General features: G+C 32.5%; 2 protein-coding genes across 2 annotated transcripts in view; one reads left to right on the top strand and one right to left on the bottom strand.

The window, feature by feature from the left end:
* The window catches only part of LOC145296957 (deoxyhypusine hydroxylase-like), a 52762-nt gene extending 40387 nt beyond the window's left edge, over positions 1 to 12375 (top strand). The window contains exons 3-4 of the mRNA XM_080143180.1: positions 3960 to 4206; positions 11823 to 12375. Coding sequence (XP_079999306.1) covers positions 3960 to 4206; positions 11823 to 12136 — 561 coding nt within the window. The 3' untranslated portion in view covers positions 12137 to 12375. The remainder of the gene's footprint in view (positions 1 to 3959; positions 4207 to 11822) is intronic.
* Positions 12376 to 24305: 11930 nt separating this feature from the next.
* Positions 24306 to 25415, bottom strand: part of LOC145296956 (uncharacterized) — a 57511-nt gene continuing 56401 nt past the window's right edge. Inside the window, exon 15 of the mRNA XM_080143179.1 lies at positions 24306 to 24517. Within this exon, the coding sequence (XP_079999305.1) occupies positions 24404 to 24517 (114 nt within the window). The 3' untranslated portion in view covers positions 24306 to 24403. The remainder of the gene's footprint in view (positions 24518 to 25415) is intronic.

Here is a 25415-nt window from a genome sequence, read left to right as displayed (position 1 = left end):
GAAAACAATCTAAAGAATCACAAAAATCAACCGCAATCTGTTAATTCCTGATATCACTTCTCAGAATTGGAACATTTCCTCCTGTCTAAAATTCCTCCCTGCTCCGTTTTATATTTAGCTTCTTCTAAAAATAAAATTTATCGTCATTTAAAATTAGCGATTTTTGCATGCTCCTTCATTATATTGGAAAGTTAAGGAACTAAAAAGAGACCTCCTACTGTCATCCTTGAACCCCCATAAAAAAATTATGCAAACTTCATTATATAAATCTCACCTGTCTATTTAAACATATGTATGTTTGTATGTCTTGCAAAACCTTTCGACAGATGTGACGGATCCTAACAAGATTGGTATCATTTTGAAGCTCACCGTCTCGGACCACAAATATCGAAAAATTGGGCAAAAACATTAATTCCTTCATTCTATTAATTCCTTCATTCTAAACTCTGCCATTTTGTACAAGAAGGGATCGATTTTTATTTTTATTTTTTTTTCAACAACATTTTAGGAAGTCATTGTCACCGTTGGCTTGACTTCCAGTCACGTCATGGAGACATCGGCTAAGACGTCAGATTTTCTTTCACCTTCTTTTCCGCCTTCGCGTCACGGTTCGAGCCTGCCTACCTACTACCATTTTTTTGGCTCAACACACACATCCAAACACCCAGCCAACTTTTATTTAATTAATCTTTAAGATCCTGACATGTACTAGCGCTTCGGTATCAAAGTGGATCTAACAACTATGGAATAACTTCACACTCCTCAAAACCCTCAAATTGCGACTTTGCCATGGGATGTAGTTTAATCAGTCAAAACTAAGTTCAGAAAGAGTAGAGAGGTTGAAAGCAGAAAGGACTGGGTCAGATGAGTTTTGGATGTGATGATAATAGAAGGGTGAACCGACTTTCCCAGACTTTTTTTGGTAGGGGGGTTGGGGGTCAGTTTAGTACCGAACCAGTTCAAAACTGCTTTTATCTGAATTAATTTGTTTGACAACTTGTCGTTATTGACATCTCTACCTGTATATATAAGATACTTTGTGTTTTGTGAGTTCGTTCCCTATGGACTCCAAAATGGCTGTGCTGACTTTTATGAAATTTTATACAAATATACGTTTTTTTTTCTGCGGGTGCTCTTAGATAGGTTTTGTCTTAGAATGCCTCTGATAAGTATTGAAAATTGTTAATTGATAAATCCAATAAAAGAAGAAGCAGTCAGATTTTGAGCAAAGTTAACACCCTTATACAGCCTAACATTACAAGTGTATTTCAGAAGTTTTATCACTGCACAAGCAGAAGTGCTCAGCATATAATATCAACAGTAGGTTCTTTTATAATATAGCCTATCCTTGTTTTATCGTTATTCCCATGGCAGGTGCTCGTCTGAGCTCTAATCTCTGCCCCCCCCCCCCCGTTGCCAATCTTTCACGAAAAACACCCGTCTAGCTGAATCCACTGTGAAAAATTTCCCCCACTCTTTATCTGTGTCTAAATCAAAATGTGGATTCCATGAACAAAGCTTCTTTCTTAGAACTGCACGCCTGTGGAACTCTGTTCCGTCTGCCTGCTTCCCACCTGACTACAACTTGGATGTCTTCAAGTCCAACGTTAACAAATTCCTAATGAACCGCCTCCTTAAGTAAATACTTCATCAAATCTCCACACTAACGTACTGTACTTGCAATAACGTTTATCCCTGAGTGGCTTCCGGGCCTTGATAAGTGGTGACCACCGTGTAAAAAAAAAAAAAAAAATAAAATCATACATGCCCTTTTTTTTTATTTTTTTATTGCATTTTTACCCCCAAACAAAGCCTGGTGCCACTTTAATGTAGGGGGCTACTCTCTGGGACATAATTTTCAGGGATACTATGTAGGGAGTTGAGCGACAAGATGTCTCTGGGAAGCAGGAACCTAGAAGGAAATTCCAAAGTCTAGCAGTTCTAGGGAAGAAACTATTAGAGTAGGAGGCTTTCTTACATCTAGGGATTTCTATTGAGAAGGGGTGGGATTTTGTTCCTTGTCGGGTTTGTCTGAGGTATTTACGTCAAGGAGGGACGAGCGCTGTTCATCGGAGCACCTACCATTAAGATACTTTTAAAACAGGCAGAGGAATGCAACATTTCATCGATGGGACAGAGGTTGGAGCTTAGCTGATAGTGCGAGACCTATTAGGTTGGCGACTCTTTTGGACCCTGTCTCAGAGGAAGAGACTAGTAGCAGATGCACCAGCTTTAAATGTGGCAACAATTTTTTTTTTTTTTACATGGGGGTCACCACTTATCAATGCCCGAAGGCCACTCAGGGATAAGGGTTATTGCGTGTACAGTAATCAATGAGATAGTATTGTAGTAATCATTAGTATTGGGGGTTTTGATAGAGTGTCTTACTTAAGGGGGCGGTTTGTCAGGAGTTTGTTTATGTTGGACTTGAAGACGTTCAACTTGTAGTCAGGTGGGAAACAAGCAAGCGGCAGAGAGTTCTACTGGCGTGCAGTTCTAAGAAAGAAGCTTTGCTCATGGAATATTCGTTTGGATTTAGGCACAGATAAAGAGTGTGGAAAATTACATGGGCAAATGGTGGCCTTGTAGAGGTACAGGATACTCTCTGGCGTAAGTAACTTTCTAGCACGGTCTAGAGAGCCCACTTTCTTTGTCTTTGCAGCAACCTTGGCAATGCCTTCAATGTACGTTACAACACGTGTTCCCTGTGAACGTTAAGCTGAGGCATTTGGACGAATGAAACTTTTGGATTTTAAACCGTTCAAGTATCATGGTTCCATTGTGCCCTAAACAGAAACCTTCATTTCAAACGTGCCCTCGTCTTAACAAATTTTTTTAGTTACAAGCTATGGAAGATTGAAACGTGATTAGTCAGAATTTTTTAAGCGTTCTCGTATAAGAATGACAAATTGATTGATTTTCGTTTGAGAAGCATTTAGTGTTGCTTGATGTGATTGCTGATCTTGGCACTGGCTTATAAGATGATCTTTAAGCATCGCGAAGATGATTTAGTGTGATATGCATTGATTTGCATATTAATGAGGCCTCACCCCCTCAAAAAAAAAAAAAAAGAAAAAAAAAAGGGGGAATATAAAGACTAAAGTCGGCAGTTGAGTTCTTGGAACCGACTTGAACAGGTCAGAATTTAGAATGTCATATGAACGCTGACAAGAATCCTTTTTTTTTTTTTTTTTTTTTTTAATTACATATACAGGGTGACCCCAAAAAAAACAAAAGCTAAATGTTGGCAATCTAGAACATATGCTGTAGAACGGAGAAAAAAAAAGGACAAAGACCCTTGTTTTGATGTGATGTTTTGAATATAATAAACTAGTTATGACCAAAGTTTCATTTCATTCGGACAAAACACTAAGAAACGGGGGCCCTAATAAGAGTTGGGGCCCGTTTATTTTGGGTCACCCTGTATTTATGCAGCAAGTCATTATCCAAGCCTGTCTGATTAAATTAATCTTTGTTTTAACTTTCTTGGTAATTTTTTTTTTTTTTTTTTTTTTTTTCCAACAATTCTTTTAGTATCAGCTGGTAAACTGTTTGGTGCCACAGTGATCTTGTTTTGACCATTTCTCAAGAGCTTTCGATTACGTGATCATCAAGAGTGGTATTTTGCAAGAGTATTTTATTTTATTATTTTTTTCTCCCAAGTTGTCTGGCGGGGAAAGAAGGATATGGAAGAGGTTGAGTCATTTACTGCTATAATTATATACTGTCCCAGATTAAATACCGTATATTTTGGCATATAAGGCGCCCGTCAGTGAAGACACTGTACAAAATTGAAGCAAATTTTAATACATTTATCATATATCGGTTTTATAAGACGACTGCTAAATCACAGAACCATGTTTGTTTAACAAGAGTGCTCGATAATAAATAGAGCAAGACATAGTTTTTATTAACATATATTCTCAAAAACTAATTTCTTGTTTCTTTCTCCTTGAAAGCTGGCGGACACATGTCAACTTGCTATACAACGAATTAAGTGGCTTCATGGGTCAGATCGACACAAGAAGAACTTATCAAAGAATCCATACAATTCAATCGATCCAGCACCACCTTCAGAATGCCAAGACCTTGGAAAACTGGAAAAAATGTTATTGGATGAGACTCTGCAAATGTACAACCGATATCGGGCCATGTTCTCTCTACGAAATATGCAAACAGATAAGGCGTGTCGTATTTTGGCAAAAGGTGAGAGATACGTTTATCTTTTTTTCCGGTGCGACAATTTCCGAAAAAATGTTTCGTTTTAATTATTTGGATTCATCGGACTACTGCTCTCGTCTTGAGTGATTTTTCACGTTTCAGTTGATGTAACCTTCGACCTTCTTCAAGTGTATCTTGTCGAACTTGGGAATGTTTCTGTCGCACTCGAGAATTTGAACAGAATTTTGAACGGAACCCTTTATTTACTTCACGGGGGTAGCATGCTCTTGTTCTGTCAGCCATGACTGGATAGATGTCCTAAGTAATTTGTAATTGTATTTTTCAGTCGCCCACACTGAGGATTGAACCTTTAACCGAATATCACTTTTACAATTGATTTTCCAAGTACTCTAACTATTGCGCCACGGGTGCTTGTCGACAAAACTTGCTGTCGGAACAAGAACATTCTACCCCTGTGAAGTAAATAAAGGGTTCCTTTAGAAATTCTGTCTAAATTCCCGAGTTCGATAAGATACACCTGAAGAAGGTCGGAAGTCACAGTGATCGAAACGCTTTTTTCAACGATATTTCCAAAAGTCAAAAGTCTCTTTTCGATTGACTGGCCTTAATTTAAACCTTTGCCATTTCCGGTTTGGCGATGGACACAACGGCAAAGACGTTACGTTTTTTTGTTTTTTGTTCACGTTCTTTTCCTTGTTCGCATTACAGATTCAAGCCTGCTTGCCTCCAACAATTTTTTTTTTTTTGGGGGGGGGGGGTATTTTGCTCAACACACACACATTCAGATACCCGGGCAACGCCAAGCACCCAAGCCAGTTTATTATAAACAATATGGAATATATACAAGTAATAAGTAACAACATTATATATATATATATATATATATATAAAATAAAAATTTAACTAACTTTCTTGGATTTACATTTTTGGATTTTAGCGTCATTGGATACCTTACCTTTCACCAGACTATCCATTCACGTGAAATCACCTTTTTCTTCACCCTATTCCCTCTACTTCACTTTTTGTTATCAAGTAAGATCTTTGACTTACTTGCAGTTTCATCAAATACTTTTGCATGCAAAATCCGATCCCGCATTTTGCTAATTCCTACCCTCTGATGAGAAGGAAAGTATTTCTTTGAAACTCTGCGGATTAAGGACTATCCATTTATCTAGTGCTTCCTTTTCAAATTAAATATGTTTTTTTAACTCTTTTTCAAAGTGTTTTTAACATGTTTTGGTTAACTATTTGCTCTTATATATATATATATATATATATATATATATATATAGTGATATTTACAACTAGAAATCAAAAGTAGGTTTAAGGCTCCTAAAATTCATACTAGAATTGTCCACAAGGACCCGTGGTGCAGCGGTTAGAGTACTTGGTAAAATCAATTGCAAAAAATGACCTTCTTCTTGAAGGTTGAAGGTATAATCCAGTGTGGGCGACAAAAATACTGTGGGGAACAAAACCATGCTACCCCTGTGAAGTAAATAAAGGGTTCCGCTCGAAAGTCTGTCCAAATTCCCGAGTTCGAGAAGATACACATGAAGAAGGTCGGAAGTCACATCGATCAAAACGTGAAAATCACACTCCAAATGAGAACAGTAGTCCGATGAATCCAAAGAATACGAATAACCAATCTACATCTCAAAAATTCAGAAACGTTTCATTTTAAATTGGATATTTCGTTAAAGTGAAATCTTTTTGTGGAAACTCAAAACTAAGTTCTCCTTTGCTGTTAAGGCAACTTTGTGTGTTGGATGATACAGCCAACTGGAAAACCATAGAATTTTTTGGACAATTGTTTCAGTCGATGTAACCTCCAACATTTTCAGGTATATATAACATTCAAGATGAGAACATGAGTCCGATTAATCCAAATAATATAACGTTTCTGAATTTTTGAGATGAGATGGGTTTTTTTTTTTTTTTTTTTTTTTTTTTGAGATGATTGTCCACAAGAACCCATGGCGCAGTGGTTAGAGTACTTGGAAAAATCAATTGTAAACAGTGATATTCTCCTGAAAATTGAAGGTTCAATCCTCAGTGTGGGCGACCGAAAAATACAATTGTAAATAACTTCGAACCTCTATCCAGTCATGGCTGATAGAACAAGAGCATGCTACCCCCGTGAAGTAAATAAAAGATTCCATTCGAAATTCCGTCCATATTCCTGAGTTCGACAAGATACACCTGAAGAAGGTTGGGGGTTATATCGACCCAAATGTTGTGAAAATCACACTCCAGATGTAACATAAATATTTCCTCAATGTACCCGACCCCCACCCCAAACAAACATTCAAAATACAATAGCTAGAAAATAAATGAAAAAAAGCTAAAAATGAGAGAGACAGGTAAGATTCATCTTAGACTTCCTAAAAATGAAGGTATGACAATAATTTTCAATTTGTAAAAATTATTTTTGGTACGTCTGCATTGTAAGAGCAAAAAGAAAAAAATTGAATTTCAACTAAAACAAACGGTACCTATGTAATTGTCATGCCACAAATAGTAACATATCCAAAAATTACGAAAAACGATTAGTTAGAAAAATAATTATTACAATTAGTATAAATTTATTAAATAAATTTGCGAAATTGAGCGATTTTGCTAGATTTCACAAAGATGAGTTGATAAATGTAGTTACGACCGAGTTACTTCCCCTACGTCATGTGATGCAAATGCAATTTAAAATGTCCGACACATTTGTGTTCCCATATAACCTTTATCGAAAACTGTTTTTCGTTAATTATTTTTCTGCCTTATCGGTTTTCATAATTTTTGGATATGTTGTTCTTTGCGACATGACAATTACGTAGGCACCATTTGTTTTGCTTGAAATTCAAGATTTCAATTTTAAGATTTTTTTTGTATTTTAAAAAAAAAATTTTTCATTTTCTTTAAGTTTTTGTTAAAATTGATCACTAAGAAGAAAACAAAAAAACTATTTTAAAATCAAATTCTTATTTATTAAGGATTTCTTTTATACATTTTACAAAAACTCCAGAACACAATGTCGCACTTCTGCAATAATTTTAGAAGAAAACTTATTTCAATAGCAGTTGTAATGGAGACAATATTATTACATTGAAATAAATAACTTTTAATTCTCTCATTTAATAGCTTCAAACTAATAAATCTGGTATGGTATTTAGCACTGGAGTCATACTATGACAGTTTCCTCCAAAATGTTTGCACATTTTCAATTTTGTAAATTTTCCTGAATATTTTTAGATTTTCAATAAGAAAACCTTCGCAACAGGATTAAATACTTTGACAGGCCAGATCTGTTGATAAATGAATTAATTACTTTGTGATCATTTGGAATTCGAAACAAATTTGTCAAATAAAAAGTATGGCACTTCTACACTATTGGGACAAAACTTCTGAAATCGTAAAACTGAATTTCACATGAAAACAATGGTATCTACATATTCCTTGTATTTTAAGATGATTATATCCAAAAATTACGGAAATCGATGAGGTAGAAAATTATTTATTATAGAAAATAGAATTTGAAAAAAAAATGATCGTATTTAAGGCACAGGAGAGTTCTAAAGGGAGGTAATTTTCCGTTTCGATTTATTTTATAAAAACAAGATGACCGCAATTTTTCACCTGCTAACACGATTAAAGTTTTTTTTGTTTTTTTTCTGTTAATAATTTAGTAATCAGGTGATTTCGATTTCATAATTTGGAAACTAACGTTCTAATTTATTATAATTGACAAAAAAGATCAGAAACCATTGTTTTTATCTGAGAACTCCATCAACTACAGAATTTCGTTCTGATAGTGTAGAAGCGCCGAAAGAGATTGACGTTTTTTCTAAATGAGACAGAAAGCAACAGGAAACTACCGTCTTTAATCGTCTTCCCGGGAATACCATGGCTCCACAATTTAAAGAGTTGTGGTCGCCGACGCTGTTAAACAGCGAAAGACTTCTACACTATCAGAACGAAACTTGTGAAATCGTAATGCTGAATTTCACATGAAAACAATGGTATCTACATATTCCTTGTATTTTAAGATGATTATATCCAAAAATTATGAAAATCGATAAAGTAGAAAATTATTTATTATAGAAAATAAAAAAAATAGAATTTGATGAAAATGATCGTAAGACACGGGAGAGTTCAATATGGAGGTAATTTTCCGTTTTGATTTAAGATGGCCACAATTTTTCACCTGCTAACACGATTAAAGTTTTGTTAAATAATTCAGTAATATTCAGGTAATTTTGACTGCATAATTTGGAAGCTACCATTGTAATTTATTAGAATTGACAAAAAAATCAGTTGAAACCATTGTTTTTTATCTGAAAACTCCATTTATCGACTACAAAATCTCGTCCCAATAGTGTAGAAGCGCCAAAAGTAGTAGTAGTAGTAGTAGTAGCTTTAAAGTTTTTAGCAAATTTTAACGTATTAAATGATTGCAAAAAAAACTTTTTTATATCACATAACTTTATCAGCAATTATAACAATTTTATTTGTGTAACAATGCATTCATATCAAAATTAGTAAAAAAATTCCCGAATTCTGAAAAATTATCAAGTAGTCCTGGATATGACCTTAAACTATATCCGATGGTGAGGCCCCAGTTTGCGGGCTTTGGGGAGTGTGAAGCCATCCTTTAATTGCCATTGCTCTCAGATCCATTCTGACCCGAAGTGGTAGTACCTGTTAGGGTCCCAACTATGGGTTAAATAGAAACCGACTTGAAAAAAATATATATTCTATTAAAAAAATTTTCTTCAAAATCACTGGACTCGGCATTAAATAACCTGAAAAGGTTTGATATGCCGTAAAACAACCAACCAACCCACCAACAAAAAAAAAATTGTTATCATATATATTCCCGATCCACCATGTTCTCATTTGAAACTTTTCGTACATTTTGCCCCTCAATCTGAAAAGTCAACCAAATTTTTTCACCCTAATTTAAAGCATCAGAGATAGGCAGGCATTTGTCTTGTCATAAATAATTTGCTTGCTAATGTGGGAATTATCTACTGCTTGCAGATCGATTTTTGCCTGCTATTTCACAATGTCTCAAAGTTTACCTACATATAGGGGGATTTTGCAGGGTTGGATTCGTTTTGTTCCAAATATTTACTAATTTATTTTCATGTTTTTTTTTAAATTTTTTATTTATTTTTTTTGTACGAAAATGAACAAAACTTTTCGTTTTGCTTCATACATCTTTAAATATGTAATTACAACCAGAATGTGGCAAAAGGTACCAACGTTTAGCAGGCTGAGTAATTTGACACAGTAATTTATGTAAAAAATATTTCATAAATCGATCAAAATATTTAAATTTCACGTTATTAGAATATTCAATGAACATTAATTACAATTTTTAGGTTTTAGGTTGCTTTAATTATAATATAAAAAAAAGTGAACAAAATGAAACCTTTACAATAATTGTAATAGACATACACCATAAAAGACTCTCAAACAACTTTTATGACTTTTTATTGAATTATTTGGACTATTCTCCTCAACGTTTCGACCAATTATTCCTCTGGTCTTCGTCAGGTTAACCATGGCAGGATAGGAATATCGAATCCTCCAACTATATCCGCAGTAATTGCTGCCTTCAATAGCTGTTGTCATCCCACCACTGTTTGGTCAACTAATCCTCTGAGCGGCTTTGGGTGGGATCGAAACCGATTCCTCTAGCTTCATGGAATCGTAGATATTCCGTATCTCTATCCACTGCACCATGGGCATATCTATGATTAGAGGTAGCGGTTTGTAATTGGAGGTTTCGGCATTCCTATCCTGTCACGGTTAACCTGACGTAGGCAACAGGAATAATTGGCTGAAATGTTGTGAAAAGATCAACTGGAAAATGAGGATAATATTCCAAATAATTAAATAAAAAAAAATTATACAGTTTACTCATCTCCAAAATAATTCCAAGCTAATTCAATAATATTTTATGACATTACATTTTTGCTTTCGATAAATATTTAATTAAATTTTAAAAAAAATGGCCGCCTGTTTAAATCTGATATTTTATTTCATGCAGATTATGTATTTATTATAAAGACAATTCTGTTAGAAAGATAATTATCAATTATTATATTGTACCTAATATACAGGGTGTTTCAAAAGTCTTGGGAACATAACGATTTTTAATAACTCAAAAACTATTATACGCATTTGTAATGTTCCCAAGACTTTGGAAACACCCTGTATAGTAGTGAGATCAAAAGTTAAACACTATATATCTGACTTGGGTGCCATCAGCTAGAATCAAAACCAAAACATAACTCTCCACCCTTAGTCTATGAGCCACAGCCATGCACATACATGCATACATATATATAAAAATTAACCGTCACCCTTTTTTAAAAGATGGAGTCGCCCGATCGATGACAAGATTCAAGCAGGCACATATATATATAATATATATATATATATAATTTAAAGGAGATTAGAATAATAGTCTAAAGAGCTAAGTGTATTTTAATGTAATAGTGAAATTACTAGTTTAATTAAAATACAGGAAATGCTCGTTGTAATTTAGATATATAATAAGCTCGATAGTTAAATGTCCTAGAGCTAATTCAATATTAAGTAATGTGATTTATAATTTAAAAGTTTTAAAATTTTTTAAATTTAAAAATCAAAATTTAATTAAATTAAAAATCAGTTTCATAAGAAGGAACAACAACATGAAACTGATTTTTAATTTAATTAAATTTTGATTTTTAAATTTTAAAAATTTTAAAACTTTTAAATTATAAATCACATTACTTAATATATATATATATATATATATATACGAGCAAACAATTAATAAAACATGTTAAAAAACACTTTGAAATGAGTTAAAAACATATTTAATCTGAAAAGAAAACACTAGATAAGTGAATAGTCCTTAATCCGCGGAGTTTCGAAGAAATACTTTCCTTCTAATCAGAGGGTAGGAATTAGCAAAATGCGGGATCGGATTTTGCATGCAAAAGTATTTGATTAAACAACAAGTAAGTCAAAGATCTTACTTGAAAACAAAAAAAGTGAAGCAGAGGGAATATGGTGAAGAAAAAGGTGATTACGCGTGAATGGATAGTCTGGTGGAAGATAAATAATCCAGTGACGGTAAAATCCAAATATATAACTTCAAGAAAGTTAATTGAATTTCCATTTGCACAAGTAAAATCCAAAGAAATCCGGCAATTGGAAGATAGTCCATAATAATCCAAAGGCAGAAATCCATGGAAAAATTCACAAAAATGTGTACAAGGGAAAAAAGGAAAAAATTCCAATAATATTAATAAAAGAAAAATAAGATATGCTTTTCACTCTACTGCGGAGACATAAATATAAATAAGAAATATATATATATATATATATGTATATAAATTCACCTGTCATTCCAGTTTTTAAGATGGAATTGCCCTGTCATCAAGGGCGGACAATCCAGTTTTATAATTATATGGATAAAAAAAACAAGGTAAATAATTGAATATATAATTATTAAAATCAAGTTAACCTGCTGACCATACACATGAGAAATGATCGCATGATGTTCTTAATTTTTGATATAGAATTTTAAAAATATATTTATGGACATTTCTATAACGTTTTTACTTTTTTTTTTTTTTTTTTTCTTCAAGGCTTCAAGTCCTCAAGTGCCCTATTTCGCCATGAAATTGCCTACGTCCTTGGTCAACTCCAGAATCCTATTGTCGCCAAAGAGCTGATGGCCACAGTTGAAAAGGAAGACGAAGATCCGATGGTTCGGCATGAATGCGCAGAAGCCCTGGGGGCGATGGGGACTGCTGAGTGTAACGATTTTCTTGCCCGATACTTGACTGACAAGGAACAGATCGTACGGGAGAGCTGTATAGTTGCCTTAGACATTAGCGAGAGCATTGATCAATTTCAGTACGCTAACAGTTTGAGCAAAGTAACCAGTGTGTCCGCTTGAAGACTGGACTGTTGTTGTTGTTATCACGACTGCCAATTGTCACCACTACTACCACCACGTCTCCGTCATTCACTCGCTCCCCCCCATTCCCCGGCCCCTTTTCACCAGAAAAAATATTCACGGCAAGCCCCCCACCCTTTCAACGCGCCTTCTGCTCTTCCCTCTCCAAACCATTTATTTACGAACATCAAGATGATTAGTATGTATGGTTAAGATAAAAGAAAGCTATTCTATTGGGAGACTTTTTTTGTTCTCTTCTCTCTTTTTTTATTTCAGATTTTAAAAATGATTCTTAAATCATGCCTTTTTTACAATTTTTTAAATCTTGCACATAAAAGTTTTGTATATATATATATATATATATATATATATATATATATATGGTGTTTATTTAGAATTTGACTCGAGAACTATAAAAATTAGTGTTGGAATGATTACTCGAAGTTGCGAATCAGAAAAATCGGAATTTTGGGGGCTATCGGAATCAGAAAAATTTGTGCCTATTTTCTGATGCCGAAATCGATTTCTTTGTCTTTTTTATTTGATTCTGTTTCTAAAAAAGAAAAAAAAAAGGATTTTGTTTTAAACAAAATCTTCTGCTGCTGGTATTAATGATGAAATAATAAATATTTAATTGCTAGTGACCTGAGGCAGAATACTAGCCTATGGAGTTAAAGGCGACTTTGTGGTTGGGTTTGAATCTCTTAATCAGCAGTAATTATCACTAAGTATATATATATATATATATATATATATTAGTGTTGGGACGATTAATTGGTATCGGAATTGAAAACATTTCCGCCTATTTTCCGATGCCAAAACCGATTCCTTGAATTATCTTTTGTTTATTTGATTTTGGTTTAAGAAACATCTTCCACTGCTTGTAATAATAATAAAATAATAAATATTTATTGATTTTTAAACTTCCAGTAAGACTAAAATCTCTAGATCATCCCTCGCAAATGTGTATTTTTACTTTTGAAAAAAATATATGCAGATTTAAAATGTGTTTTTTACAGTAATTGGTACAAAATAACAAATTTTATAGTTAACTATTTAGAGATTTATAAAGAATTCAGCATCTGTAATTGTATCGGAATTTGGGGGGGGGGGTGAAAATATTGGGATCTTCCCATCATTAATATATATATATATATATATATTTTGTGTACAGAAAGTTGTTAGTTGAGACAGGTCATTGGTACCGTCGGTTTCAAGCCCGATAATAAGGCCCGTTTAAGGTATCCTTATCGAGCTCTCTTCAGCCAATATTCGTCTCGAGACGAATATTGGCTGAAGAGAGCTCGATAAGGATACCTTAAACGGGCCTTATTATCGGGCTTGAAACCGACGGTACCAATGACCTGTCTCAACTAACAACTTTCTGTACACAAAATATAAGTACGCTCTTAAAATTTGGATTTTCCTTTTAATTGAGCACTCTGCTGGAATTCTTTTTCCAAAAAAACTAATCATATATATATATATATATATATATATATTTGATTATGTTTACATGACGTTTAGAAAAGTAAGTAAAATTAATTTCTATTTTGAATGCAATGGAATCAGGTCTATTAAAATGGTTTCGAGGAAATGAAATATATTCATTGTCTGTGTTGGATGTATTAGAATCGAAAAAATTTGTACCTATTTTCCAATGCCAAAAACGATTTTTTTAGTCTTTTTTTATTTGATTTAGCTTTAAACAAAGAAAAGAATCTTGTTTTTAAACAAGATCTTCCACTGCTGGTATATAAATGATGATAAAATAATAAACATTTATTGATTTTAAACTACCAGTAATATTAAGATCGATAGATTATCCCCTCACAAGTATGTTTTACGGTTGAGAAAATATTTGCACATCTAACATGTATTTTATGCTAATTGGGAAAAAAATGATTTTAGAGTTAAACATTTAGAGATTTATAAAGAATCGGAATCTAAATTGGGAATTGTATCAGAAGTGGAGGGGAAAATACTGGAATTGTCTCATCACTAAAAACAGAGCATATTCCAAAAATCACGTAAATTGATCGAGTAGCTTTTCTTTGCAGATCTTTTGATCTGCCATTATTTATAAATAAGGGGGAGACAACTCTATTCAAACTATTGAGATCAAAATCAGCTTTGTAATGGATACTATTTACACCAATAATTGAAGCAAAAAAATGAATTATTTATATAAAAATAAACTACTTAGGTGATTTTTTGGAATATGACATCTTTGCAACAAGTACATCATAAAGATTTTTCTGTTTTAATTTGAATTCTAAATGAGAACCATACATATATGTATGTATACACACACACACACGTGTGTATGTATGTATGTATGTATGTATATATATATATATATATATATATATATATATATATATATACACACACACACGCGTGTGTGTATATTTTATTCATTCGAAGGTAAACAGTTACATTTGGTCACTACAAAGAGCAGTCTGTTTCAGTCGATAAGACATCATGAGGCGACCCTGAACCATTTGACACTAAAAAAAAAGTCTCTTAAAAAAAAAAGACCATAAAATTTGCTAGATCTCTAAAATAGAAGGATAAATGTAGAGAAGTCGTATTTCAATCTCATGAAAAATCGTTCAAACATTACCATGACCCACATCGACAGATGGATACATAGTCAATATACATTTGAAATTATTAAAGAAGTGTATTTTACCAGAACTGTGTTAGTGAGTGGGTGAGTTGGAATTTCAACTGAATATCAAGTTTCATTAAGCGTGTCTGTTGATGAGCTAATTTTTGCATGTCGAAAAAAGGGTTTGCAAGTGTATTCGCTGATCAACTAGTTGTGTCAAATTTTTTTCTTTATTGCAAACCCCTTTTTTTTTCTTTATTGCAAACCCCTTTTTTTTTCTTTATTGCAAACCCTTTTTTTCTTTTTTGCAAACCCTTTTTGTTTCTTTTTTGCAAACCCCTTATTTTTTGCACCCCTCTTTTTTTTTTTTTTTTTTTTTTTACATGCAAAAATTAGCTTATCAACAGACACGTTTAATGATACTCAATGTTCAATTTAAATCACCCCTACCGCCCAACCACTAACACCACCTACTAATTAATTTATGGTAAAATACACCCTGCTTTAATAATTTCAAATTTCTATTGTCTATATATCCAGCTGATGATGTGGTTTAGGGTAATGTTTGAACAATTTTCCAGAAAGGTTGAAATACTTCTCCATTTTTATCCTTTAGAGAGCTCACAACTTTTATGGTCTTTTTTTTGAAGAGCTCATTTTTTCTCTAGTATCAAATGGTTCAGGGTTGCCGACAAAGTCTCGTTGACTGAAACAGATGACTGTTTGTAGCGATCAAATATATCTGTTTACCTTTCTTCAATAAATTAAAAGAAAAAAAGGAATATTTTGCTCCTGTTATCGATCACTATCTAACAACCTCGTTGAGTTCATACTTTTGAATATCTCAAGCTTGGATTTTTTATATATATATATATATATATATATATATATTCAAAGCTTATTGAAAATTAAAATTTTCCCCCAAAAAAACATTAAAAACCTGTAAAGAAGGTATAGAAATTTTAATTATCCGACAAGGAGTACAAATAAACTTGAAAGATCTTATTCCATGGAGTTTCAAAAAATGCAATTCTTCTCATCAGAGAAAAGAGGTTTGCAAAATATACAATAAATTTTGCAAATTAATGCGTTAAAAGAAACTAAAAATATTTGCATAAAAATGTTTTTAACATTTAGTGAAAGTTTATAAAGATTCATAATGATTATGAAAACAGGAGCAAGGAAAAAAATATATGGTAAAAATCCATTTAATAAGAAGGTAAAGTCCAGGAAGAAACAGGATAAATCCAAATAAGTCCATTGATAATCCATAAGAATGGGAAATAAAATTACAAAAGGGTAAATTAATGCTTCCAGGAAATCCATCAAATCATGGAGAAGTGAAATTCAACTTTTTAAAAAAAAAGTGACAGAATAGGAAATAGCAAAGCCATTGTAGCAAATGGATAACAGGTGAAGTGAAGATTCAGAAAATAGCAATGAAAATTGAAAATAAGAAAGGTGGAGTAAGAAAAAGAACAAAAGAATAAGAAGCCAAAAAATAGAGAAGGCATATGGAAAACCATCATCAGTCTATTTGTAGAACAGATAAATATAGGTCATGTGAGGTCATTGTGACCCATACAGAAAGATAATTGTGTGGAAATGATAATTCAAATTTATTTAAAATTGCGAAGGAAGTTTAAATCAGTAGAAATGTTTACAGATCATAAGTAATGGTTTAATAATTTAATGTATAATTGTCCGTATATACATATATCCATGTATAAATGCATGCACATACACACATATATATATATATATATATAGGATAAGGAGTGAGACGATCAACTCACTCACTCACATTTAATTATACACATACATAAATGCATATATAATATATATATATATATATATATATATATATAAAGAAAGAAAATTAAAACTGTAAGTTAAACTTTACAATCAAAATTTCTTGTTCAACTGAATACTCCAAAAAAAAAACAATTTACAAAGTCCTTATTCCACAGAGTTTAAAAGAATGCTATTCTTGTTATTCTTCTCATCAGAGGACATAAAGAAATCAGCAAATTATATTTGTAGCAATGCTAGAATTTGCTAGTTATGGCATTAAGTAAAACCGCAATTTATTGTAATTATAAATTGCCAAATAAAAAAAATGAAAAAATGTTGGATATGTAAAAAAAACTATAAATAAAAACTAACCACGCATAATATTTCAGCTTGCATAAAACTCCTCTGAAGCTGATCCAAAATGGAAAATAGTTCTTTAGAGAGAATGTATTCCAAAATAATAAGTCCAATGTGACGATGCATATAATCCGATCGGAAAGTTTTCAAAACAGCTAAAATAATGAAAATTGTTTTTTTTTCCGGGCAGTGCATATATACATATACATGTGTACATTTACTTTTCTCAATATCGCTATATGATTGACATAATCATTCGGGTTACTATCTCTGTTGCTGCTGTTATAAACATTATTATTATCGAAATCTTTATTAGTTTTTTTTTTTTTTTATTTAAATTTTTTTTCATTATTACTAAAAAATTTTTTCATTATTACTAAATTTGTTACTAAATTACTATTAGTAGAATTATTTTGCATTTATTATCATCATCATGACTTTTTGACAGCCTTAATAGACTATGATTCTGCAACACTTAAAACTTTATAATCATCACTCCTACAATTTTTTTTTTAATGACATCGAATTTAACACTTTATAGAAAGATTTGCTTCGTTCTGTCTAGAAAATTTCTGGTCAGAGTAATAGTAATACAAGCTTTCATGGAATGATTTTTTTTTTTTTTTTTTTTTTTTCCCCCCACTTGAAATCACTTTTCTAATCCAGCCGATGATAAAGGTTCTCACATTGGATTTCTCTCTTTTTATTATTAGCTCCCATTTGACTGGGGACAGACTTCTCTTTGGGCTATTGCACTGCCCAGAAAAAAACAATTTTAATTATTTTAGCTGTTTTGAAAACTTTCCAATCAGATTATATGCATTGTCACGCTGGACTTATTATTTTGGAATACATTCTCTCTAAAGAACTATTTTGGATCAGCTTGAGAGGAGTTTTATGCAAGCTGAAATATGTGCGGTTAGTTTTTATTTATAGTTTTTTACATAACCAACATTTTTTCACTTTTTTATAACTACAATAAATTACGGTTTCACTTAATGCCTTAACTAGCAAATTCTAGCATTGCTACAAATATAATTTGTTGATTTCTTTGTCCTCTGATGAGAAGAATATCATCCTTTGAAACTCTGCGAAATAAGGACTTTGTAAATTGTTTTTTGAAGTATTCAGTCGAACAATAAATTTTGATTGTAAAGTTCAACTTACAGTTTTAATTTTCTTTCTCTTTTAATAAACTCTACTCTCTATTGCGTATTGAGCTTTTTTATTTGGTTGGGATTAAATTATTTATATATAAATACTAGTTTGAAGTTTACCATTGCGTATATCAAGTAAACATTACAGCCCTTTGATTTCATTAATATATATATATTTATGTATGTATACCTACTCACACATACGGAGCTTTATATATACATATACGGCCAGGGTCAGTATATAACAGCTCCTTTAGTCTCTCAAAAAAAAAAAAAATAATAAAGAGGAATAAAAGAAATCTCTTATATTAAGTAAATTTATAGTCTAAGGTTTAAGTAATTTCGAATTGGTTATATTTGAATTATAGAGTGAGCCAAAAGTAGAAAGTGTTTGTCAAAGCGTAAGAGGCAAACTTCAAAACAGTTTGAGCACTTGCGTTTATAAATATTTTCATGAATGTAACTGTCTTATTACATCGAGTTGTCTGTAGTTGTGATCTCTAAATAAATGTTTTGTTCATTTTTTTTACTGTTCACCTACTTTTGACTCACACACATAAGAGCAAACAGTTAATAAAACATATATATAGGAGCAAACAGTTAAAACATGTTAAAAAAAACACTTTGAAAAAGAGTTAAAAAATATATTTAATCTGAAAAGCAAACACTAGATAAATGGATAGTCCTTAATCCGTGGAGTTTCGAAGAAATACTTTCCTTCTCATCAGAGAGGGTAGGAATTAGCAAAATGCGGGATCAGATTTTGCATGCAAAATTATTTAATGAAACAAGTAAGTCAAAGATCTTACTTGAAAACAAAAAGTGGAGCAGAGGGAATATGGGGTATATGGTGAAGAAAAAGGTGATTACATGTGAATGGATAGTCCGGTGAAAGGTAAAGTATCCAATGACAGTGTGTGTGTGTGTGTGTATATATATATATATATATATATATATATATATTAGAGAGAGAGAGAGAGATAAGAGCAAACAGTTAATAAAACATATATATATATATATATATAGGAGCAAACAGTTAAAACATGTTAAAAAAACACTTTAAATATGTTTTTAACTCTTTTTCAATCTGAAAAGGAAACACTTGATAAGTGGATACTCCTTAATCCACAGAGTTTCCAAGAAATACTTTCCTTCTCATCAGAGGGTAGGAATTAGCAAAATGTGGGATCGGGGAGATACATACATATATATATATATATATATATATATATATATATATTCATGTATGCGTATATATATTTGTTTAAAAAAATTGACTACCAAACTCCTCTGTCAGTTTTTTGTCAACAGAGATGGAACTTAATATATAGGGTATTCGAACCTATCCGGAACTTTATATTTGAGTTTTAGCCGGGGTAAATCGTAAAAAGTGTGAAAATTAAAAAAATGGAATTTTCCAGGTGAAGGTTGAACATTGGTATTACAAATATGCATGCGTAACGTAATATCGATTTTATTGATTGAGATTGTCGGACTGACTTCCTCATCTTGGTTGTTATTGTCACAACGTTTCGGCCGTTTTGCCCTCCGGCCTTCGTCAGGTGTTTTGTATCGAACTGGGGAACCATTTGTTAGGAGTCTCGAACCCAACCCTTTATTATTATTACGGGGGTACCGTGTTCGGACTCCATCTAGGCTTTGGGACATAGTTTGGACACCTGATAGAGAGAGAGAAAACCTTGAATAACAACATAGGTTTAACATTAACAAAAACCAACTAAGAATTGTCCTAGTGACATATGGCCGAGTGGTCCTAGACGTTGTATCAAAGTTTAGTTACCCAAAAGTGCTGAGTTCAATCCTGAACGAAGGCAGTGAAAAAGTAACATTCAAAACAGAGAATCAGCAACTATGTCCCAAAGCCTAGCTGGAGTCCAAACACGGTACCCCCGTAATAATAATGAAGGGTTGGGTTCGAGACTCCTAACAAATTCGATACAAAACACCTGACGAAGGCCGGAGGGCAAAATGGCCGAAACGTTGTGACAATAACAACCAAGATGAGGAAGTCAGTCCGACAATCTCAATCATTGAAAACACCTCATCTCAAAAATACAGACAATTATTATCAAAGATTTTATTCACTGTGCTTTTTGTTTTTTCTTTTTTCTTTTTTTTAAAACAAAATCTTTGGCACATTTTAAGATAATATAGTATCCCACAGTAGATAGCTATTACAAAAACTAGAGATGGTTTCGATGAGTTTGTTTTTTTTTTTTTTAGTGGGGTATCAAAATAAATGTATTTTTATCTTTAAGAACTTTTATTTATCTTACCAATCTTTTTTTTTTTTTTTTTTTTTTTTTTTTTTTTATTTCAAAACAAAAACTTTGACACATTTTTCAAATCCGTTTTGTTCATAAAAGAATAACCAATATTTGTATGTCAATACTGAATATTTCTTCCATGGACTCACCAGAAAAACAAAAACACCCAACAAAGTTCTTCAAGATGAAAATACATGATTGTGTATATATTATTATACCCCCCCCCCCACTAAAAAAGAAAACACTCATCGAAACCAGCTCTAGAGTTTTTGTTATAGCTATCTACTGTGCGACACTATATTATCTTAAAATGTGCCAAAGATTTCATTTTGAAAAAAAAAAAAAAAAACAGTTTAGAATTATATAACCATTGAAATTCAAAAAAATATATACAAAATCATGTAGTTTCACTAATATGTGTGTGTGTGTGTGTGTGTGTGAGCCAAAATCTCACCTGTCTGTTTAAAGGGATGTATGTTTGCCTAAAACTTTCAACAGAGTCGACGAATTTTCACAAGATTGGTATCGTTTTGAAGCTCGACCCTTCGGACGACAAATCGAAAAATTGGCTACAAACATTAATTCCTCTACCCTCAACTGGAGTGGTCGCTTTTTTCACCGATATTTTCGAAAGTCATCCCCTCTTTTCGGTTGTCTAGCCTTAATTTCAACCTACGTCACTTCCGTTTTGGTGATGGGTGCAACAGCAAACATGTCATTCCCCCCCCCCATTCTTTTCCTCCTTCACGGTACAGGGTCGAACCTGCCTGCCTACTACCACTTTTTTCCTCAACACACACACCTCCAAATACCCAGACAATGCCGGGCACCCAGACTAGTTTAATTATATATTATTCAAACACAGTAGTGTTTGAATATATGGTTAAGTGTTAGTTTTACTTGTTTAGAACTGCTTAAAAGCTTCACCGCTTACTAATTTTGCAACAAAATTTCAAGCAATTTTTACAGTTCATAGTCACTTTCTCAGCTATATTTTGAAATAGAAATTTTCAATTTTTGTTCATTAAAACAAAAATTATAATAAAATTCCTGGTGTTCAAAAGTCCTCAGAATTAGTAAGGAACGTGAGAAACTGTTTCTTCTGATTGGCTGTTGGCTACCATAGCAACTTTTTCGTCGTCGACACCTTCATAAATCATAGCTGGAATGTTGCTTATTTGGGTTATATAGAGAGAGTTAGTTGCCATGCTAGGGTTGATAATATTTTGCTTACGACGTCACCTGTTAATTCTGTTTTTCTCTCTTCCAAACAAAAAAGAAAAACAAAGAAAAAAGATTCTTTCTTCTTTAGTGTTTTTTTTTTTTCTGGAAGATAAAACTAAATAGATTAAAAAAAAGAAAAAAGACAACTAGTTCTTTTACTTTTCCATCTCGCATTTTTCTATGTAATATATACATATGTATGAAGTATATGAAATTGAATTGATCACTTTCTTTTGTTTTACAGATGAAAACTTTAATTATCATAATGAAATGGAAGTGGGAAATAGAAGTTTCTTTGATATTCAAACACTACTATGTTCGAATATATGATTAAGTGACAGTTTTAGTCATTTAGAACTACTTTAAAGCTTCACCGCCAACTCCTTTTTCGACCAAATTTCAAACAATTATTACAGTTTATAGATCACCTACTCAGCTACATTGTGAAAAAAAAAATTCAGTTTTCTTTAGTGGCGTTCAAAATCGTAAAAAAAAAAAAAAAAAAAAAAAAAAAAAAATGTAAGGAGGTGAGTGACGTTTTCTATGACTGGTTTCCTTAGCAACCACGTTGTGTTAGCAACTAGTGTTGCTACTAATTCACTGCTGTCGCAAAAAGAGAACAAGTGAAACGGACAGAATAAAAGGGAGATAATTGGGGAGGTTTTATTGTAGCAGATCAGTGCCATAACATAAAATGATAAATTTAATTATTTTTTTATGAGACCATTCTGTACTTTCACCTAACAATTTCATAAACAAAACAAACCCCAAAATATGACAAATTCAATTTTTTTAGGGGAGGGGGGATTACATTAGAAATATAAAATTACAAAAATTTTATTTGTTTTTTAATTAATATTTGGTAGATCTTCATTTTTCTTTGGGGTTAAATGATGCTGGGTCACGTCATAAAAAATTACTACAGAATCTTTGACTGCTTCGAATTCAAACTTAACTTAAGTTTGAATTCGAAGCACATACTTTTAAAAACAAAAAGGATTCCCACCCCTTCAAAAAAAAAACAAAAAAAAAAAAAAAAAAAAAAAAAAACAAATCGAAAAAGCCCCCACCTCCTTCAAAAAAAAGGCAAATCGAAAATTTCCTTTATTTACAAAAGAAAAAAAGAAAAAAAAAAAGCCAGTGAAAAAAGCGCCCTTACAAAAAATAAAAAACTTTTTTAGGTTCACAAAATAGTGAGTTACCTTTTTCCATTCATTCGCATGCCAGGTTCGAGCCTGCCTAATTTTTTCTTTTTTTAAACAAAAGTGATTTTTTTTTTTTTTTTTTTTTTTTTTTTTTTTTTTAGGGAAGGGGGGGGGGAGTCTTTCCAGTGCTCAATATCCGGAGAATAGTTTCTTCTCATTTATTCCTTCTGCCGAAATATCTGGTGGAGTGAGTATCAGGAACTTCTTTTTTGGGGCGATTACATTTACATGTTTTCATCCGTTCTTTTATTTTTGAAATTGTTGTGGGAGTATCGACGTGACACAGGATGAAAATGATTAGTATAGCAGGCGTGTTCCAAATGGAACTTCATGTCAACCCAGGCAACGCCCGGTACCCATGCTAGTTATTTTATCATATATATATATATATATATATATATATATATATATATTTTTTTTTTTTTTACACAAGTTGATCACCACTTATCAAAGCCCGGAAGACACTCAGCGATAAGGGTTATTGTATGTACAGTAAGTTAGTGTGGGGGGGTTTAATAAAAATGTCTACTTAAGGGGGCGGATCATCAGGAATTTGTTTACGTTGGACTTGAAGACATCCAGGTTGTAGTCAGGTGGGAAGCACGCTGACGGAACAGAGTTCCACAGGCGTGCGGTTCTAAGAAAGAAGCTTTGTTCATAGAATCTACGTTTTGGTTTAGGCACAGATAAAGAGTGGGGAAAATTTTTGACAGTGGTTTCAGCTAGTCGGGTGTTTTTCGTAAAGGATTTGCGAGGGGGGACTAGAGATTGGAGCTCAGATGAGCATCTGCCATGGAAATAACGATAAAACAAAGACAGGCTCGCAATGTCTCTTCTGTCGGAGAGAGATTGCAGGGAAGAGAAAAGGGCCTCCCCCACTAAGCCACGAAGTCTATTTTGTACTCTGTCAAGGCAGGATAGTCTATTTTTAGCAGCTCCTGACCAGATATGGCAGCAGTATTCCATCCTTGGGCATACTTGGCTTTTATATAGATAGTGAATTGCATCAGTAATGAGATATCTTCTGGAGCGGTAGAAGGATCCCACCATTTTCCCAGCATCCCTGGCAACAGATTTGTACGTGTTCCATTTCAGATCAGGAGTAACGGTCAAACCTAGAAGCTTGTCAAAAGATGGAGCCTCCCCAAGACAAGAGCCATCCATTTCATTGATGCCAGATGTCCATACAATGGAAATATGTCACAGACTCCTATAAGAATATTGTAGATAAACCGTAATAACCAGATATATTCTGACACATAAACCAGATTACTTACATAAATACTTTTACAGTTTTAACAAAAGGGTTACAATAATATTACGGGGTATCCATTCATGCTGAACGTCCACAGAATGCCCAACAGCAATATACTGCATATGAAAGATGTTCCTGTGGATTTTCTACAAGTCTCACTAGCAACAAATAATTAAAATAAAAAAAATATTTTTTTTTAATAAAAAATAATTAAAATATAAAAATAAAATTTTTTAAAAATCTTTCCAATTTTAAGAAACAAAACAATACGTGTATATTTTATATAAGATTGTTTTTTTATTTTTATTTGATTTATACAATATACGAAACTGCATCATTTTAAACAAGTTGCGATCACAGATTGGGGAGGGGCTCAATCAGAATCATCGCCTTTGCGCGAACGGTTACTGCGGTTCTTTACATTTGCATACGAATAAAAGTGATGTCCAATCTTTTTATTACGTTCGCTTCGAGCAATCTTCCGTCGCTGGAAAAGAAAAGTAGACAATTGATTAATGGCCGAACACATGTTAAGGGTTACAAGAAAACAGCTTCTACAATTTCTTCAAATCTACATGAACAAACAATAAATAAATATACTTTTAAAATATCTAATTTTTTTTTTTCACAATCGGATCAGATACCTGAATGTAGACATTAACGTGCTATGTATCAATGCTGACCCAACCAGACACAGATTGTTTCATATCTATATAATACTAAAAAAAAAACCCAAAAAACCCCAAGAATTCATCTAGTCTAATAGAACATCCAACTTATTGTTGCTACTATATTCAACATCACTGGTACACCATTGCTTGTATATGCTATGCCATTGTGAGGTAGCCAGGCTGAAGGGATCATTTTGACCGAATATTATGTTATCGATAGACCCATAAAAGTGAGAATGCATGAGTACACTTCTCAACCTATATACTCAACGTTTTTTTACATCCACAGACTTGAAATTTGATATATAGTGTATTTAGGCATGTCGAAAACTTTTTAATCGGTTTTTATCCAGAAAAAAGGGCTGCCAAGCAGTCAAAATTGAAAAATTGGTATGTGGAAAAAGGGGGGGGGGTACCGATTTTTATATTTGTCAACTGCTTTATGACTATGCATGTGTGAATCGTTCACATGACATGACTTATGTTAAGAATAAGTAAGTTTGAAAACACTTTTTAAAGAACGTGTCAAACTAGCCTAATGGTTATGGTACTTGTCTTAGGCTTTGGTTTCAATCTCAGCTCGAGTATTTTTTTATTTTTTTACTTACATAAAATGAACTTTTTAGATGCACAGGTCTCAGTTTTTTTCCATTTTTTTTTTTTTTTTTTTTTTTACTTCATTTTTTTTTTAAAAGAATTTAACGTTGCATTTAA

The sequence above is a fragment of the Euprymna scolopes genome, chromosome 17 (assembly GCF_053919585.1).
Source record: "Euprymna scolopes isolate OS-2025 chromosome 17, ASM5391958v1, whole genome shotgun sequence".
NCBI lineage: Eukaryota > Metazoa > Mollusca > Cephalopoda > Sepiida > Sepiolidae > Euprymna > Euprymna scolopes.
This window is presented reverse-complemented; position numbering and strand designations above follow the sequence as displayed.